Here is a 20386-nt window from a genome sequence, read left to right on the forward strand (position 1 = left end):
TTTTTTTGTTGAAGGTGCTAGAAACCGTGATGTTATAATTTCAGTATTACAAAGACAAAATAGAAGAATAAATGCCTGAAATTTAAGAGATCCTGAACAATCAGTAATTCAAAAGATACTCCATAAATTTAATTACACATAGAACTTGAAAAACAAAAACATCTACCTCCCTAAATAACTCTCTAAAACAGAATCCATACAACCCATATCTATGTACATCTGCAGATATAGAGGTCACTCGTTGGACAGAAAAGTCAAATGGCGGAATTTGATACCTACAATAATCAAAGGGAATGACATGTTATACAAAATATCAGAATTGGCATATATAGAACCATAAGAGTGCAACTTGGAGTAATCAAGAGCAATAGTGAAAAGAAACCAAAACCAACTGTGAAGGGAAAATATTTTAATAACACCAATTTACAGCAGCAAACTTTGATGTAATGGTCTGAAGTGGCAACCAAATTCTATACCTTTGGAGGAGAATCAGCTTTACAGTTGGGAACCTTCAAATCGCAACCACATTTATAAAGATAGCAACTAAATTCATTTAATTAACAAGCAACTTTGATTTGAAGAGAACACCAAAACCTAATAGGTTAAAATCAAAGAAGCTCCATGAACATCCGAATCTAATTTTAACTCTTTTATTTAGAAATATTTGGTATTTAGTAGTCATGTGTAGAATAAAATGAAAAGTTAAAACATAATTAGAACTTTTTTATCAGGTAAATATAGAACAAAACATTGATCTAATTAAATTAAATGAATATTAAAATATAAATTATGAAATATGTACCCTTTTCTTGCTCTTGATGGCAAAGGGGAACAACTAAAGAACGAAAAATCATCTAAGACTTGAATTAGAAGAAAATTTAAGATATATACATTAGAAACTATGTTATCATTTCAGTGGAACGAACCATTTCAATACTTTTCTAAGTCCATTATACCAAAAACTAACTAAATTTACATGTATGTCCAGTCTTCTTAAAGTGTACACCACAAACATAGTCGCTTTTGTTGTCCGGTTGTAGAAAGTTATCAGGTTTCGGAAGAAATTGAAGTGTAAATCCCATTGACCTGGAGTTTGACCATACGACCTAGAAGCGGAAGACTTGGATAATAACACAAACACTCTCTTCTATACATGGTTGTTCTTCATTTTTTCCCTTTCCAAAAGAATAAAAACAAAATCTCAGTCTTATATAAAAAATAAGTAAACAACCCGTTTTTTGAACAGTAAAGCATAATTTTTTTTTTAATTTGAAAAAAAAATAAGATTTTGCACTAATAACGAAAACAGGGAGACGTTATTTGCATTACATGGTGGTGAAAATTGAACATTAAGGAAACGCAACATTTAAAAAGGCATTATAAATTGAATAAAAAGGAAGAAATCTTTATTACCGCATCCAAGATACCAAGAATCCATGATTCTTTCATAGTAGCTGTCGAATGTTTCACCAGAGCCTTCACATTTTAAGTATGTTAGGTATGAAAGTTTCACAAAGATTTTATTAAAAAAAAAAGTGTAAATTACATTTTTGGTCGTGTATATATGGTTTTTTTTTTCATTGTTTGTTAAAAAAACTTTTTTTTGCAATGATTGTCTTTATTTGAGGTCATTGTAGCGTTTATGCCACTTCTAAGTAACATAACTATATATTTGGGAAAAAAAGAGTCATGTTACTTGGAACTATGCCCAAAAACGTTAAATGAACCTCAAATAAGGACCAAATTTGCAAGAGCAAACTATTGGGGACCAACCTCAAACTTGTCAATAAACAATTCTATGTTCGATTCGACTAAAAACATTTTATGTTACACTACTTTCATCTATTTTAAAATAAGTCATTGTACTTTCAGATTAAGACAATGTACTTTGAAAACTATATCCGACTAATGTAGTTGACTCTTGGATAGAGAAGAAACCGAAGAAGCGTTCATCAAATTGGGGAGTTTGGGGATGAGGGTGGAATTAGTTGAATTTAAAGGTTTCATCATCTCCATTCGTTGGTCCTAGTTACAGGCGACATTACAATCTTCTGAGCAAATTAACAGTTTTTACTGGCAACATTATACCAGAAGAAGAATCCTGAGACTGAACAGAATTCATGGCAATAAAAAAAACTCAATCAAAGCACGATCAACCATGCCGGAAAATCAAAGAAGATAAAGATAAGAGCTGTCAATTTCTGACCTGCGACACCAATTACAACCCAAAGTTGGGGGATACTCTAGTTCTATGTATACCGGAAATGAATCCCGCAAAAATTAGATTTGATTAAAGTAAAATCAAGAAACCACTTTGGAGCAGGTGGAGGGAAATTGACAGGAACTCGAGACATACCTCATTCACAATCGATTGGATGACAGAGGCGGTGATGTTGATGGCGTTAGAGCAACTAGACCGACTTCTTCAAACCTTAAAAAAACATATCAAATCAACTGAAAGAGAGATACTTAGGCTTCAATTTCGATTGCTTCGCAAGGGCTACTCCCCACCTCCGATTTTGACTGTTTCACTTCATATTCAGATTGCATTTTGATTGCTTAGCAGCCTTAATTTGAACCGAAAATCAAAAACTGGGTCCATAAATCGATTGAAGAAAAACACAAGACTAAAGCATATAAACCTTATCAAAAACTGTATATATAATATATGTATATGCATAAAAAGAATATACTACTAACAACGATGTGCTTGTTAACTAGATTTTGCACAAATAAGTAATCTTTTGAAAGAAAAGAAAATAGATAAACAATTAACTTTAACTATAAACCATTCAAGCATACGTACTGTATTGGTAATGGTAAAGTTTAAGGAACTATTAAAAATCAAAACAAGTGAATCCATGGCATTTTCCTGCCATTATTTCATAACCTCCAAACCATTATATATACTTATTAATTGTTAAAAAGTTGGTGAACAGGAATCTTTTAAAATTTGCATTTCTGCAACAGATTTTCCAGGGTTTACTTCCCTTTTCTCGCAAAACCCGCCATAGAATTTCTCATCGTTATCTTCTCTTCCTCAAAAGGGGTTGCCGCCGCCTCACTTACGCTTATTTATCGTATACCCATTTCTATTTCATCATTCTTCTTCTCGCAAACTACATCTTCTCTCATCAATGGCTTTATGGAGTCGTCGCTTGCAAAGATTTCTACTCAACAACAACGTTTGAGAAAGTGGAGTAGAGAAGGTAGTCCCCGGTGCTGTTCGGCAATTCCAATCGACGCTCCTTCTTCTCTCTCTGATGGCCTTGGCTCTGGGATCAGATGGGGTTCCGCAAATTACAAGGTGCACGCGAGGAGATGGAAGACGATGCTGTTATAGTCTGCTCATCGCCTCATAACGACCTTGATGGTTTCTTTTTTGCTGCCGTTTTCGATGGCCACACGGGTTTCTCTTCTGTTAATTTCCTCAGGTTTGTTATGCACGTTAGGTGTTTGTGTTTATGTCTCAGTAAGTTTTATCTTTCCTAATATTCAAGTTTCGCTTGATTTGACTGTCTACCACCGCCATCAGCAACATGTTGTCGACCTCCGACACCGACAGGAAACAACCAGCCGTGGTTTCCGTCACGAAGCACACACTTGAAATCGGCATCAAGAGGCTGCGGTTGTGAGGACCATCGCCAGTGACAGAGCAGAATTTCGAATCTGAAATTAGGATTAAGGGATCATGTTTTATTTGGGTGTTATCGGTTAAAAAAATAGTATCATGTTTTATTGGGGTGTTATCGCCTCCAAAAACTACCTATTTAATTATAATTTGCCTCTTAATGGATGGTTCTTTAGCTGAGCACCCCAGGTGTTTGATTAAATGCCTGACTCAATCAATATTATAAATAAAGTCTTTTTTTTGTTCAATTATGAAATCAACCTCCGTCATACCCGATAATCTGAATCAGTATATTGTTTGTACTTTGTGTTTGACTTTCAGTAAATAATTTCTGTAGGGATTGTTTTTTTTTTGTGCGATGCTTTGCAATCAGCGTGAAAGAGGGCTGACTTCTTCCATACCAGCACGCCATTCTTCACCCAGGCTTCGACATGGGCATAATTTTTTAGGTAATTGTTGGTTTTGTTGCTCTTCTACTTATTTCATGCCTTTCTTTTTCTATTTCATCAGTAGTAATAACCACTTGCACAAGATTAATCAGTTTGGTTTCCGCCCAATGGAGGTTGGGACCCTACCCATGCGCTGCATGTAAACACAAATAATACTCTTATAAAAATGTTTTTTTTTTTTTTTATTTTATTTCTGTTTATATTCTTTGTTTTTGAATTATCATGTTTGTTTTCACTTCCTGTAGGTGAGTCTGTATCATAAGGCTGCTGAAAGAAGACAAGTACTGTCATTTTATTTTGACTACAAAAGCCTCCTGAAAAATGTAAGTTATAATCGATGTAAAGTTATATTTTACCATAATACCCTTTTGATCCTACTTATCTTTGTGTCATTTATCGTAAATTTATCCTTTGTTTAACTTATCAGGCTATGAAAAACTATAATTACGATGATGACCCTTTACTAGCTCCGTGTGTAATCACTATTGAGAGACAACTTGCTCAAGTTGAGGGTCCTGTTCTTCAGGCACCAAAGGTTTGTTTGATAGGATAGGGGTATTTCTGTAATTTCATATATTCATCATGATATTTTTCTCATTTACTTTTTTTTTTAAATTACAGTTGAAGGTTGGTAATAGAGAAGACATTTCTCCTTGTAATGGGCGATGGAACTTTACCTTTTCTTTTCTTTCCTTTGACTTTGACTTGATTTTGATATTTGATTTTTGATTCTCATATTATTTATCGCCCATTTTCAGTAATGGAAGAAGACCCACAGAATAGAAAGTTTGGACCTGTACTACGTGTGGAAAATTGCTATAATTCAAATGGTATGTATATAGTTCGTATTCTCTATACTATACTAAATAATTCAGTTGTATTCCTACTAACTTCTTGTAATTTTTTTGATCAGCAAGGCAGCGATGACGAGTGTAACTTTTCATTTTACTGATTTCAGCCTCGCTTTTGTTTTCTCTTGTCTCCACTGTCAGTTTGTTTTTCTTTTTGTGCTGATTTCATGATATGAGAAACTTTGGTGTGTTTATGTGTTTGTGAGAAGTTGACTTGTAAGTTTTGAATTTGCTTTTCGGTTAAGATTTGTATGTAGGTCAAAATTTTCATGTTTCTATCTAGGTGAAACTACAAATAACTGTATGGCTGGTGATGCTGGAGGTTGTAGCAGCTACAGTTGATCAAACCAGCGGAAATTGGGGAATGTTTCCAACAATCACCACAAACTTATCTTTGATGGTCAATTCACGGTTTTTTATATCAACGAATCAGCAGAAGTTATTACATGGTTTGATTGATACCCATAAATTGATGGTATATTCTTTATTGGTTTGGAATTTCCTTATAACGTATAGCTTTACCTAATAGTTCATAGTGGGTAAGTAGAGAAAACCAAAATCAATGCCCGATTACTTTGCAACAAGTTTCAAACTGTTAATATATTGATCTGAAAGTTAATTGCAATAGTAAACATATGATTATTTGGATTTATAAATATATAGAATTTGTTTCGTGGGTTAAAGTTAAAATGATGAAATATTTTCCGTCTTCGTTTTGTAGTTGCTCAATTCTGGAAGTTTAGACATGGAGTGTTTACAAAAAATGAAGTTTTCATACAAAAGGCATAACAAATGTTGTGTAAGCCAATAATATACATTGGTTTGCTTTTCTTTATTAAATCTCTGTTTTTATATATATTTGAATGTTTTTTGAAGGTTTATAATATTAGTTTAATGTTTTTGAAGAATATAATTGAGATTAGTTGAGTGTCTCAGTGATAGATCTTTTTTTTATTAGGATTACTACCAAAATTAGGATTCAATGACATATTTTTAACCTTCTCCCCTGTTTGTTTAGTTGCGCTTTATAAAAAATTTATATGTGTTTAGAAATAATAGTAACCTGCAAGGTTAAATAAACATTTATGTAAGATGAATAGATTATTATTGTAATGTGTAAAGTAACTAATAGTGTAGAGTATAGACATGAGAGACTTGCCAAACATAAATGAAATGCAAGCGAGAAAACACATGGTGAACAATAAAGATAGAATAATTAGACAATATCTTACAAGGGCATTCTGGTCATTACTAATTATACAACATATTTTCTTTTCCTTAATTGCTATTTGGCCTGATTATGGTTGTGATCATTTCAGGGGTGACAATGTATTTTTGTTCAACCATATTTTATCTAACCCATCTTCAAAGGGCAAGGGTTGATTATACGTTTTGTAAGGTGGAAAACCCATTTTGTCTGACTGTTTTGGAAATTGATTCGGTTTCCTTGAATGAAAGAGTAAGAGATTAATTTTGAGATCGTTAATGCTGATGGAGGTGATTTCATCCAGAACAGGGTACGACTATAATTTGGCTTCAACAAAAGCCCAACAAGCAGGTATATATATAAATTTATATGTGGTTTTTTATAATTTTTTCCTAGCTTGGAGGAGGTACAGAATGGCTTGAGAAGTTGCCGAAGGCAGATGGTCTGAAAACATCGTATCCCAGTAGGCATTCTCTCATTTATGTAAATGACTGAAATACCCTTTGCCCACTGCTATGCTGTGATGTGTATAAATTATAAAATTGGGGTTATGATCTGGTGCAACATACAGCTCTTTGGGGACTTGGTTATTGCTACTCCTGATATTGCAACTGATGTCTTATGGGACTACATTAAAAGATTCAATCTATCTTACCTTTCTTTTTTTATGACTTCATTATTTTATCCAAATTTTATTACCTTCAGCTCGGATGTGGTCAACTTTGTTACAAACCAACTTCGGGAACATGGAGATGTGCAGGTAATTAGTTTCCATGAAATAATTTTAAAGAAAAACAAAAGTTTATAAAATCTTTATTATTTTTATACCAGTATATTGTAGGCTGCATCTGAACCTCTAGCTCAAATGGCCTTGGTATGTAATGAATTTCGTACATATTTTCACCTTTTAATCACGAGTTTCTCGACACAAAGAACGTGATTGATTACATTGGAGAAGATGGGTCATTAGTGGTTTTAGATCCTTTAAAACATCATAAAGATGGAAAAAAGTCGTTTCAGTGCAACCGCGTTTTTGGTTTTTGGTCCAACTGGTACTCAAGGTAATAATAAAATTCAAACATTTTTCCACAATTCTATAACCTTCTGTTGACTAATGTTTTGACTTTTATCAGAGGAGGTTTTTGCTGACAAGAGAAAAAAAACGAAGACGGCGCGCATGATTCCCCTCTAGTTACTAATTATTAAAGATGGGAGTCGCATGGGAATGACGTTTCTTTCTTAAAACTTGTTTTATTGATTTTTTTATGATTATTTTACAATAAACTTGGTAATCACGTTGTATTGTATATCTAATTTATAGATTACATAGGGATATATATACTAGATAATATTACACTTTAGTACCATAAACTATTATAAATGTCGAGGCTAATATTCCCCCGCAAGCTAATGTTGGGGAGCGACCTTTAGCTTGTGCCTTAGATACTCGAATCTTTGAGAAGACAAGGGCTTTGTAAACATATCTGCAATCTGATCATCTGTGTTAATGAACTGAATAGATAAACTTCCTTGAGCAACTTTTTCACGGACAAAATAGAAATCAACTTCAACATGCTTTGTGCGTGCATGAAACACTGGATTTGCTGAGAGACAAGTCGCTCCAAGATTGTCACACCATAACGTTGGGACTTTCTTCATAGGTACACGAAGTTCTAGTAATAAAGTCTGTAGTCATGTGAGTTCAACAACTGTGTCAGCTAGTGCTTTGTATTCAGATTCGGTTGAGCTACGAGAGATATTCTTTTGTTTTCGTACTGACCAAGATATGAGATTCGATCCAATGTATATAGTATATCCCCCGGTGGATTGACGGTCATCTGGGCAACCAGCCCAATCCGCATCAGAGAAAGCGGCGAGGTTGTGAAAAACCGAATCAGTGTACGCATGTAGAGAGGTGCCAGAGTTGTGATGAATGTGGAGACCATATGTCGAAGTACCCTTTAGATATCGCAAAATTCGCTTGACAATGGACCAATGATTAATAGTGGGCGAATGCATGAAATGCCAGACTTTGTTGACAACATATGTAATATCAGGTCTCGACAAGGTAACGTATTGGAGAGCACCAACAATACGACGATATTGAACTGGGTCATCAAGTGGAGGACTATCGCCAAGGGCAAGGTTGGCGTTAGTGCTAATCGGTGTAGGCGTAGGATGAGCTTTTGATAGGTTGGCATGATCAAGAAGCTCCAAGATGTATTTTTGCTATGAAAGGAGAATATCTTTACCTTGGTAAGTGATCTCAATCCCCAAAAAATAAGAAAGTTAACCCATATCTTGAATAGCAAAGGAGTGACTAAGACGATGAACCACCTCATTAATGGCAGCTGGATTATTGCATGTTAAAATAAAATCATAAATGTAGAGAAACATATAAAGCAAAGTACCAGCCTTAGAGTAAATGAAGAGAGAGGGGTCGGTTTTTGAACCATGAAAGCCCAATGCTTGTAGAGAGCCTGAGAGGCGTTGGATCCATGACCTTGGAGCCTGTTTTAAACCATACATGGATTTGTGTAAAAGGCAAACATGATCAGGTTTTTGAGGATCAACAAATCCTTGTGGCTGTTGTAAGTATATTGTTTCCTGTAAATCGCCATGTAGAAAAGAATTTTGTACATCAAGTTGTCTTAAATGCCAATTCTGTGTAACAGCCAAAGAGAGAACCAGTATGATAGTAGTAGCTTTCACAACAGGACTAAAAGTCTCATGATAATCTATCCTGTTATGCTGGCGAAAGCCTTTAGCAACCAGGCGTGCTTTATGGCGTGTAATAGCTCCAGTTTGATCACGTTTCACTTTATATACCCACTTGCAATCAACCACATTAGTTTTTGGAACACGAGGAACAAGAGACCATGTACCATTTCGTAACAGGCCTGAGTACTCATCAGCCATGGCTTTACACCAATGGGAATGTTTATTTGCTTCGGTAAAGGAGGTAGGTTCATTGTCATGAGTGTTGGGGATAGTGTGAAAGGAAGAAGGATTGTATTTAGTATTGAGTTTAGGGTGAGGCCGTAGGTTTGGAGGTCGAGTACGGTGAAAGTCAGAAGGTGTTGAGTTGGTGATTGGTGGGGTTGGGATTGTTTCAGTGGTGGGTGGATCGGATGATAGAGAAAGAGTGGATGTAGTTGAGTTGAGCACAGGTTGGGTGTGAGTGTAGCGATCAAATGCAGGAGTGGAGATGAGATTGGAGGTTGATCGGCATGTATAAGTTTGGGGTGGAGATGTTACAGGTGGCAGTGTAGGGGAAGTAGATGTGTCTGAAGGTTGTGATGGTGAAGATGAGTTATTTGTAGTTGGTGGAGTAAAGACGTTTGTAGGTGGTGGGATGGGATATGAGGAGTAATAGGGTTCAGTGAAGTGGGAGGTATAGGGAGGAGGTACATGTTTGGTAAAGGGAAAGCACTGCTCGTTAAATCTCACATGGCGAGCAATATAAATACGTTCAGATTGTGGATCAAAGCATCGATAGCCATGATGAGAGATATTGTATCCAAGAAACACACAAGGTGTAGAGCGAAACTCTATTTTGTGTTTATTGTAAGGGCAAAGGTGAGGAAAACATTTACACCCAAAAACTCGAAGGAAAGGTAGTCAGGAGGATGGTGAAAGACAAGTTCAAAGGGTGATGTGTTTGAGTTAGTTCGGGTGGGCATGCGATTTATCAAGTAAGTGGCGGTATCAAACGCAAAATGCCAGAATTTGTGTGGTGCATTAGAGTTGGCTAGAAAGGTAAGGCCAGTTTCAACAACATGTCGGTGACGACGTTTAACATAACCATTTTGTTCACTGGTATGTGGGCAGGAAAGACGATGTGTGATGCCAAGAGTAGAAAAGAATGAGTTGAGGTTGCAGAATTCACCCCCCTCCCCAATCGGTTTGGACAGATTTAAGTTTAGTATTAAATTGTCGCTCAACAGTAATAAGGAATTGTTTGAAAGTTGTAAAAACATCTTATTTACGTTTCAAAGGAAAAAACTGTTGGATTAGGTGTCTAAGCCCATAACTATATTTGGTATGTACTTGACCCGATTGTAGCATGGTCCTTTTGGGTTGCCTTCACACTGGTGACTAGACAGGATGACTGTTGAGGAGAGAGGCTGATTTATTATTAAGAATAAGAAATTGGGGCATAAATATGATTTATTAATATATTATATGAATAATATATTAATTTGGAATCATATTATTAATTAGTATTTAATCATAAATTAATTTGGAATTAATTTTGGGATTCAAGGAACTGATTAAAAGTACAGGGGCTGTTTTTTAATTATTTGATAGTTGAGGCTTTGTGCCATTGGATCACCTTTATTAGGGCTAGGCCGAAAATCCAAGAAGGATCTAGGAATTTTCGTCCAAGGGCCTAATGTAAGGAGGTCCATGGACTTGCTTAGGCCCTAAGCTAAGGGATTAGGGTTTCCACCCTGAAACCCTAGCTAACCTCAAGTATAAATAGACCCCTAGGCTCTAGATTTCGTCCAACCCTTGGAGAAACCCTAGAAGAGCCGTTTTGGGGCAAGCTACCCTTTCTCCTCTCTCTCATATTCATCCTCTCACTCAAGTGTGTTTGTGAGCCATTAGAGGTACTACATTTGTGGTACTTGTTCTCAAGAGCAAAGGAACTTCAAGATTTAGTTGTTATTACTATATAACAACAAAGGTATGTATTCTAATCTTTTGTTTGTGATATTCGAAATATTAGATGCATGCTAGGGTTACCATTTGTGTTCATTTGTTGTATGTCTAATAGTGAAAACATAGATCCAAATTAGGGTTGCATGCACACATAAGATTGTATGTATAAAACCCAACAGTGGTGTCAGAGCCTTTGGTTGTTGTTTTCAATTAGATTTGATACAAAAGTATGAATTTGAAAAATTAGGGTTTATGGCAAATAAACCCTAGGGCTTGGATTTTCGAAATTAGGGTTTCAAAATCCTAGTTTTCGAAATTTGTTGGGGTTTCATGAACCCTTTCCTTTGGCATCAAGATTTCGAAATTGGGGTTGTCTAACCCTAGAGTTTTCGCAAATGCCTTATTTCCCAAGATAAGATTCCAAGATTTTAGTGAATAGGATAATGCCATCTTTTGTAATTATCCCTTTAATTGTTTAAATAGATAATTAAAGATCTTTGAATTATCCCATCCCAAATTTTCGAATTTTAGGGGGATAAAGGGATTAGGTTAAATTAATTGTTTAATTTAATGGATAATCCTTCGATATTTAATAATTTAAATTAATTTTTTAATTTTGGATAATTATTAAATGAAAGTTTTGATATTTAAGATTTTAAAATTAAAAAGTATTAATTTTCGATAATTTTAAATTTGATTAAAACCCTAGTATTTTGAAATGTTTAAAATACACCCTTATACTATATAGAATTAAAAGTTTAATATTATATATGTATAAGTAAATGTCAGTCTTACCGTTAGTAGGTCTCATTCACGAAGCTGGTCTATATGGGGTGTTTAAGGAAGCAGCCTATAAAATGATCGTCATTGGGTATCCACTCTTACCCACCGCACCCTTGACTAGTGGAGGGTCGTTAGCCGAACGGGTAGGATAGGACACAACCTTCCATTATAAGTATAATGAAATACGAAATAACTAAACACCTTTATAAATTCCCAAATCTTAGTTACTTTAGAAAAAATGTGAATTTGGTGCTAATCCATGAAATTACACATTGCACCTTATTGATCGTTAGTGGAGCGTGTGTGGTTAAACGACACACTAATATGGGACCAATCAAGGATGGCAATGGGTAACTCGTAGATTATCATAGATCAATGGAGCGTGTGTGGTTAACCGACACATTGATTAGGTGATATATGTCTTCGAGAGTACCAAGCTAATTTGCATGGTTATTCACACCTTGTTTGTGATTCTCGGCATCCCAGTCACAAACTTGAAGGGCATAATCAAGATTAAACATGCCATTGAAAAGTTCAATGAATCTCAAAAGATCTAGGAGTTTCAATTCATTTAAAACCTAATCTTCATTTTCATTTTTCATGGTGGAAATTGGTAAATCGTCATTTACCTACCTTCAAATATTTTGCAGCTGGATTACGACATCCCTCTTCCGAGTTGTAGAATATTGTGTTGGGTCCTAGCCTTAATATTTCATTTGGGTGTTATATTAAGGATTGAATCAACTAACTTGAATTTCTCCCATTTTGTAGATGTCAAAATCTAACAACTATGGTTTTCCCGAACCCATTGGAAAAAGCTTTCCACACGAAGATGATGTTCCACGATTGGATCATGGAAATGGAAATCATGCTTCACTTCCTCCACCTCCTCCAATAATTCTCCCTGACCCACGTGTTCGTCGACTTGAAAAGTTCAAGGTCACTCAAGCCCTATTGGCAAACAAACACGAAGATGGAAAGTCTGTATGTGCTCACATCTTGGACATGAAGTTGCATATTGACAAGTTGGGAATGTTAGGTGTCCAAGTCTCAAGGAAGTTGGTTGTTGACTTGGTTCTTCAATCACTTCCTGACTCGTACAATGAGTTCATTAAAGATTACTATATGATGGACCACGATGTGACCCTCATTGATCTTACCTATTTGCTTATTCCTGCTGAATCAACAATGATTTGGGGCACTGGTAAAGCAAATTTGACTGGTAAGTCAACTTCCCAAACTTCCATGGATATCGACGATGGCAACATTGGAAGTCCAGAAAATTCTTCTCTCCCCAATGGAAAGGGATTGGCCAAGGTCAAACCGTTTGACCGGATGGTAAAGAGAAAGGATGAATCTGAGATTGTCCCATGTGTTATTCCGAAAGAGTCCGTTTGTTTCTACTGCCAAGATAAGGGGCATTGGATGCGAAGCTGCCTTATCTACCTGAAGGATCGCGAAGATGGGAGAGTCAAGATGTATGACTCTGCTTCAGGTAAAATTCACTATCTAACTCTATTAAGTTCCTATTTATAGATTCTTAATACATGATGTGATAAGATTGCATTTTGATGTTTTGTAGGATCAAAGAAAAGAAAGGAAGCTTAAAGGAAGAGTGAGCTGAGTCTGATCACGAAGAAATAGATTTCGATCGCATGGTTTGAAGATCGGATTTTTGAGCTGCTATTTAAGAGTTAGGATAGATTGCTTAGAAACATTTAGTAACATAGTTTTCATTTGTAATTGCGTTGTAAGGACAAGTTTTTCCACATTTTTATAAAATAAATTTTTATTTTTGTCTTATTTGTATATATCCTTGCAATGACTTTTGTGAAATTGATGTTTGTATGTTTCTATTGTTAGAAATACTGAAAATGGATGTGATTCTTAGTTATGTTATTTGTGGTAGTGTCAGAAATTTACCAAATAAGGAAGATTCTCATCACCCAAGTTTCAATTGGACAGAAACTTGGAATCATGTGACTTGTATTGTATGATGGATGAGAACCTTCGTATTTGGGAAACTAAGACTAATTCCTTGTTCACATAAGTATGTGAGTCAAGTAAAGGACTAGGAGATCTAATACACATTGTTGTGCATTGGACAAGTACACCACAAAGAACGATAAGAATATTTGTCATGATTTGCTAAAGGTTTAGTAAATATGGTTATGCTTACAAGATTAAGTGTAATTCTGAATGGTTGAAAAGTTTTCAATGTAAAGCAGAACGAATAAGAAGAATCAACTAGGCAGAAAGATAAAAGTTTCTCCAATCTAAAAAGAAGGGAGAGTACTTGAGTATCATGTTTTATGATCATCTTAATGATTATGAAACAATATCACAATTGATCCTCTAAGGACACATTAGTGCATTAGTATGACTAAGAGGAGGAATCGTGAATTGTTGAAATGGTTTAAATTAAGAAGATGAGTCATACTTCGTTCCAGAATCGAGTCTTAGAGTCGTACTCCAAGATTGTGACTCGAGTGACATAACTTTAGTAGGTTTATAACACTTAACAAATGTGGAGTAGAAAATGTTTTACTCTTGCACATTTGAAATTGGTAAGTTGTGATGTATTGGATAAGACAAAGACCAACTAAGACCAATTGTGTGAAGTGTTTGTCTTGATGAGAACCCGCACTAACTCTTGAGTATTTGTTTGTTAAGGAATGTTTCTTGACAAGAGAATCTTATATGTCAAGATGTCAGTGGGAGTCTAAATGATCTTGAAAAGTTTCAAGAACTAATCCAGAGTAAACCTATTGTTAAACACTAGCACACGACTTGAGCTTTGTAACCTATCGTGTTGACACATTCTTGTTTCTGTGCCCATTCCATTTAATGTTGACTATGCATGTGAGTTCTATGAGTTCTCATTTGACTGCATAAGGCAAAGCATCTTAATCAATGAAAAGTTCAATGATCTGTATGGGTGATCCGCTTAACTACTTGGAAGAGATGGTAGGCCCTTGTGCTGCCAGATGGCAAGAAACGAAGATTGAACAAGTTCAGTCCATATGAGTTTATATTTGTCACTAACCTTGTCTTGTGATTATGGTTATGACAAATTCACATGGATAGGAACACATGCACCGTAAAATCTAAGTGTCATAATGTAACATCCTGTTTAATTAATAAATAAATAGATAAAAATTGATGAACGAATAGTCGCCCTAAATCCGTATTATTTAATGGGGATTGGGTTTTAGGAAGCCAAATGTTATAAATCGGATCATTCGGGGGTTAAAAAGTAATTTTGGGATTTATTTTGAAAAGATTTTGGAGGCTAAGGGGCTATTTGGTAAGTATTAGACTTAATTTGTAAAGGATTTCAGGAGGCTGGGTTAAAAAGGTAAATTTCGGGCTTTATTTGTAAGGGATTTGAGAAAATGGGGTTTAAACGGTAAATAGGGGGCTTATTTCAAAAATAATTCTGAAGGTAGGGGCCAGAAGTGCCATTATGACAATCAATTTCATGGAGGCGGGTATATAACCCCCAAAACCCTAACCCTAACGCTATGATGTTCAGCCGCCAACCCTCCTTATCCCTCCCGTGTACGGCCGCACACCTCCCGACTCCTCTATCACCGGTCATTGTTCCTCGTCTGTGAAGTCAGATGACCACCGAGAAGCCGCTGCCGCCATCAGGGTCGTTGCTGCTGCCACCGTTTGGGCTATTGCTGTCGCTAGCTAGTGCTGCTGCCGGATTTTTTACCCACCGTCATTTTTCCTCTCTCTCTTCCCTATCGTTCATCGCAATGCTGGACGTCGTGAACGTCGTTGCTGCTGTCGGGAGTTATTGTGTCGCTATGGTCGTGGTTTCGGTGAAGGATTGCCACCGTTTCCCGGCCAGAAACGCTCCATTATCTCCGTTGCGGTCGTGTTTGTCGCGTGTTGCCGCTTTCGCCGTCGTTTTACGCCGCCTGGAGGGGTGGCTGGGCTTGTTCACGGCCAGAAGTGATTATGGTGTTGGTATGAGGCTGTTGGAATGATACTTGGCCGGAAACCTGAATGAAAGACCCCACTGCCACCACTCGCCGCCACCGGCCACCACCAGGTGGTTATATGTGTGTGTGTGTATGCTAGTTTAGTGTGTGTGTGTTATTTTAGGAAAAAAGCCTTGTAAAATGTAATAGGAAATAGAATAATGAAAGAAAGGAACCCCAACCACCACCGTGAGGTGGTGGCTGCCGCCACCAGCCGCCGTGTCGGGTGGCGGTGTGCTTGCATGACTGTGTTTGATTCGTTTGGATGTTGAAACCCTAATGGGCTTAAGGATTTGGCTTTAGGCCTATTGGGCTAAGATGGGTTGGAAACCCTAATTAGGGTTTGGAAAACCCTAATGTCATGAAACCCTAATTTGGACTGGAATAAGTGGTTGGGCCTTAAGATAAGCCTATATAGAGGTTTGGGCCCAATTTGGAAAATTGGGCCATGTGTTGGGCTTCGGTCCATGGTTTGGCTTTTGGGCTTTGAATTGGGCCTTGAATTGAATAAAGCTAAGTTAGGGTAAATTAGTATTTTACCCCAAGTATAGAGTTGTGGTTATGTGTTGGAACCCAATTATTAATTGGGTATTGTTTGATGTTGACAGTTCGGGAATCTGTCAACCAGCAAGGGGAGTTTTATCTGCGGGGCTTCAGCAGTGCCAGGTGAGTCTCCTCACCATACCAATGGGTCTAAGGCACCAAGGCCGGCCCATTTTATGATATGTGATATGCTTGTTGATTATGTGTTGTGTTAGTATGACATTTACATGGAAGACCTCGGGGGGTTCCCGAGGCAGTAGACTAAGACCATGTGGGGGTTCCCATGGCAATTAGTTATATGTGTTATACGGTATGCTATATGTTATGTGATATGTGGTATGCTAGATATTTCTGTGATATGCGGTGTGCTAGTTGACTCTGTGTTGCTTGCATGGAAGACCTCGGGGGGTTCCCGAGGCAGTGGGATATAAGACCATGTGGGGGTTCCCATGGCAGTGACCTAAGACCATGTAGGGGTTCCCATGGCTTTCCTAGTTAAGACCATGCGGGGGTTCCCATGGCAGTGGACTAAGACCACGTGGGGGTTCCAGTGGCACCCGGTATAAGACCTTGGAGGGTTTCCATGGCTTCCCTATATGTTTATATGTATGGCTTGTGTAGTTGATATGATTTATGTGAGTATGTGAATAAGACCTTGGAGGGTTTCCATGGCATCTCCATATGTGTATATGCATGCTTATGCAATTGGCATGGCTTATGTGGTAGAGATAGCTTTTATAGTTAATATGATATGTGTTATGTGGATTAGTTATGGGGTATGCTCTGGGGAACTCACTAAGCTTTGTGCTTACGGTTTACAATTTTGGTTTCAGGTTGGATCGATGTAGAAATGAAGGGCTCGGATTGATCGCAGTGCACACACCTATGATTTCCGCAATGAATGGTTTTTGGACGAATTCTGATAATTATTTTACTTGCTGATGATTTGGAATGTTTGAAATAAATGGTATCCTTGTTTTAGCTATGTTAAAAATGAAATTTTTACCTTTGATTTTTGGGTCGTTACAAGTTAGTATCATAGCCTTGGTTTGAGGGATTCAGACATACTTTCGGGTGAGTCTGAACTCAAACTGAGGATCTGTAAAGTTTTCAAAAGAAAAATGTTTTTAAGTAAATAATTTCTAAGACAATTGAATGTGTGGTGCATGCAATCAGCCGAGCTCAAGTAAGTTTCCCCAGAATACCCACATATGTTGTTTGTTATGACTTGGTTTATGAATCTGTGAATCGCATGCTAGTTAGGGCTAGGGGAGATGCCTATATATGTTGTATGAGCTGGTAGACTTGCATGCTAGTAATGAGTAGTTAGTAATAGGTTAGCCTGATATATGATGCTTGTAGCCTTGGGAATATTTGATGCCATGCTGGAATGAGAATGATTATGGGTATTAGTAACTGCTACGTGTATGCTTTTAAAATTGTATACGGTTAGGATCTTATAGCCTTAGAATAATTGATTTGACCTTATTTCCTGTTACTTATCTGGTTGTGGTCCTAGGGTAGAGTCAATTATTCGACGGTCTATTAGATCCTGTTCTGTGTATAATTTGCATGCATAAGGCAGCCGACAGTAAGGGTGGATGGATGTGGGCAGCGCGGGTTGCGATATGTGGCCGGAATGTTCTATGGTAGTTCTTTGGATCGGAGTGCTACTGCACGAATGCTGCTTGGTTTGTGCTTTGTGGAACTCTTGAGTGATAGGAGTCAGCCACTAAGTGGATATGACTATATGCAGGAGGTGGATGGCGGGCATCATGAGGAGTTCCTCAGCAGCTGATGGCAGGGTGAGGTTGGGAACCTAGGAAAGCCTAGGATATGCTTCAGTGAGTTAGTGGGGCGGTTCAGTGAGGTTGGGAGCTTAGGGGGGGCCTAGTAGGTGCTTCGGTGGATATTGTGTTGCCGTTTGGCGGATATTTGGTGCATCGGTGGGATAGATGACTTAAAGGATCCGGGAGGATTGCTGAGGAAAGTATGGATAGGAGTGGAAGGTAGTATGGGCCCGTACTATTGAAAGCACAGGATCCATACTCGAATCAGTGAGAGTCTTGGGAGAATCTAAGAAGCCGATCGGAAGGGGAATTCTTGGTTATGTTTGATAATGGGGATAACTGCTTTGTCAGATGAGGATGAGCAAATGAGGGAGGACCAGGGTTTGGTCCCAGCTCCGGTGGTGAGCCAGATAGCTGGAGGACTGTCAGGATTTTGAAATCGCCGTGGATCTCTCGTATCGGACGTCACAAGTTGATTTTGCATTCTATTGCACTTTCAGGATTAGACACTACGTCGTAGGGGTAGTTTGTAGCACAATTTAGGGCAGAGATTGCTTCAGCTACTGCAGATCGGCCGTAGACGATTGAGCCGGTGAGTGGGCCAGGGTGCGAGACCCTGAATGATATGAATTCTAGAGCGCTAGATCAGGGATTGATTGGAGCACATTGAGCTGAGGGGACCAGATTAGGTACATACATTGGAGGTCTCGGGAAGAGACCCAAGAGTTGGGTAAGCTTTTGAGAGGCCAGGAGGGCAGGATTCAGTGCAGTTATTGTGGGAAACTGCACGAGGGTGTTCGTTTCAAGGGTTTTAGTAAGCGTATATTGGGATTTGTCTCCACGCTGGTGTTTGGGGTTATATCTTTAAACATTGTCTTATGTTGTTTGTATACCGTGAGTTACGGGGTGGTTAGTGAAAAGTTGTTTCCCTCTTTGCTGGTTTGGAGCGTTCAATGTTATCTGGGTCTAGGGTCGAGATCGGTTCAGGGACATGATGCGGAAGGCCTACGGACAGGATTGGTGACTCGGCCATTATGCTCGAGTCGGCTTTTGGAAGCACCAGGGGAAGTGGTTTACTGTTGAGGCCTTGGCCTGGACATCGGTTATTTGGACTTTAAGATATATGTGGGGCATCATTTCAAGGTGTCTGAGATTATTAGCCTTGCTGAGACTAGGGAAGTGTTTGCCTGATCTTTAGGAGTTGCGTGGTCCTTGGAGGTTTGGGCCGTAATAGAACACTCGCACGGACGAGAAGCAGGTTGTCAGCAGATTTCAGATGGAGTTGATGTGATCCTGTTGTAGGTAAATTCATTCATCTTCAGGTTTTATAACCCTGCTAGAATGGGTTATGGTTTCCTTGAAAAGGCTGGTCACGGTTACCCTGGGAAGGCTAGTGTCACAACTAGGAATTCTAAGGTTTTTTTAAACATTAACAAGAGTAACATTTGTGACTAAAACTTGGAAGTATGCATGATGTTTATTCAATAACAACAAAATATCATCAAACACTCTATACAAACACTTCAAATGGTCAACAAAAGATTGGAAACCCTAAAAATCCCGGTTTAAGTCCATTATGGACTAGGATTTCCTTATTGGGCCTAATGGACCAATAAGCTTCCAATTTGACTATTTTGGGCTTAGGACCCTTAAATGGGCCCTAATTGCACCCACTTTCATTAAACTTAACATTTTGGGCGATAATGGATCCAAAATGAACTGGTTTACCTAAATGGGCCTTATTGGGCCATAACAAACCTAATAAAGTTCAATGGGCCGTGAAACCCATTCTTTCATTCCAATTGGGCCGTAAACCCTCCTAAGGGCCCAATGGGCCGAAAACCTACTTAATGGACTTTATGTTTTCTAGCAAGACCAAGAATGAGCCCAAACTAGTTCACTTCTTTCTTCCTTGGCCCAAATTTCGGCCTATGTGTTAAAAAAAAAGAGAGAAATGGATGATTAATCCTAATCTTGCCACCTCAATTTTATTTAGAGAGTAACTAGGTATTATTCAACATACAACTATGCAAGACTCATGTTCCCATGCACTCATTTCTCTCCTCTCTCCTCTCTTATTCACGGCCGAAGGAAGGAACACACACACACACACACCATTTCAAAACTCTCTCTAAGTATAACACATTCAAGAACACCTCTCCCCTCTCATCAAGAATTTTCGAGAACTAGAAGCATTTCACGGAGGTTTCAACCAAAAATCACATCAAGTTGCACTCTAGTGGTAAGATCTCACAAATCTAAGTAGCATACTTTCTTTTGAACTCATACATCCTTCTTACCACCCTAATTTCGTGATCATGCCCTCTAGTGAACCCATCCAAGTTCGAAATCCACTCAAGGTGTTGCTAGGACCAAAACTCTTCTTCACATCTTCTTCAAAACCGAAACAACTAAGCAAGGTGAGTTCGTACCCCCTTGTTTTCGGTTTTTACTTGTTTTTGGGGGAGAATACAA

At 37.9% G+C, this 20386-nt stretch overlaps 1 protein-coding gene across 12 annotated transcripts; it reads left to right on the forward strand.

The window, feature by feature from the left end:
• The first annotated feature begins 2911 nt into the window (after window positions 1–2911).
• Window positions 2912–7509, forward strand: LOC145114891 (protein argonaute 16-like). 12 transcript variants are annotated; one of them, XM_079051006.1, is made up of 11 exons: window positions 2912–3434; window positions 3969–4080; window positions 4326–4403; window positions 4508–4615; window positions 4702–4735; window positions 4839–4910; window positions 4998–5067; window positions 5215–5406; window positions 6251–6898; window positions 6970–7199; window positions 7272–7509. In XM_079051006.1, exons 4-7 carry the CDS (start codon window positions 4511–4513, stop codon window positions 5030–5032), a joined length of 246 nt encoding a protein of 81 aa, XP_078907132.1. In that variant the 5' UTR covers window positions 2912–3434; window positions 3969–4080; window positions 4326–4403; window positions 4508–4510; the 3' UTR covers window positions 5033–5067; window positions 5215–5406; window positions 6251–6898; window positions 6970–7199; window positions 7272–7509. The 12 variants fall into 12 exon arrangements, 5 of the variants coding, with proteins under 5 accessions (XP_078907132.1, XP_078907131.1, XP_078907130.1 ...); XM_079051008.1 differs by having other exon boundaries at window positions 2914–3434; window positions 4994–5067; XR_013711325.1 differs by adding an exon at window positions 5653–5730 and having other exon boundaries at window positions 2919–3434; window positions 4994–5406.
• Window positions 7510–20386: the final 12877 nt, after the last annotated feature.

This window comes from Lactuca virosa, chromosome 5 (genome assembly GCF_052849685.1).
Source record: "Lactuca virosa cultivar CGN04683 chromosome 5, Lactuca_virosa_CGN04683_v6, whole genome shotgun sequence".
In the NCBI taxonomy this organism is placed as follows: Eukaryota; Viridiplantae; Streptophyta; class Magnoliopsida; order Asterales; family Asteraceae; genus Lactuca; species Lactuca virosa.

Bases quoted from the DNA above. Each gene is read 5' to 3' on its own strand.
- LOC145114891 (XM_079051004.1), top strand. From the start codon at position 4,511: ATGAAAAACTATAATTACGATGATGACCCTTTACTAGCTCCGTGTGTA. The intron at 4,736-4,838 runs GTAATGGGCGAT...GCCCATTTTCAG, and splicing joins TAGAGAAGACATTTCTCCTT to TAATGGAAGAAGACCCACAG. The intron at 4,911-5,214 runs GTATGTATATAG...GTTTCTATCTAG, and splicing joins AAATTGCTATAATTCAAATG to GTGAAACTACAAATAACTGT.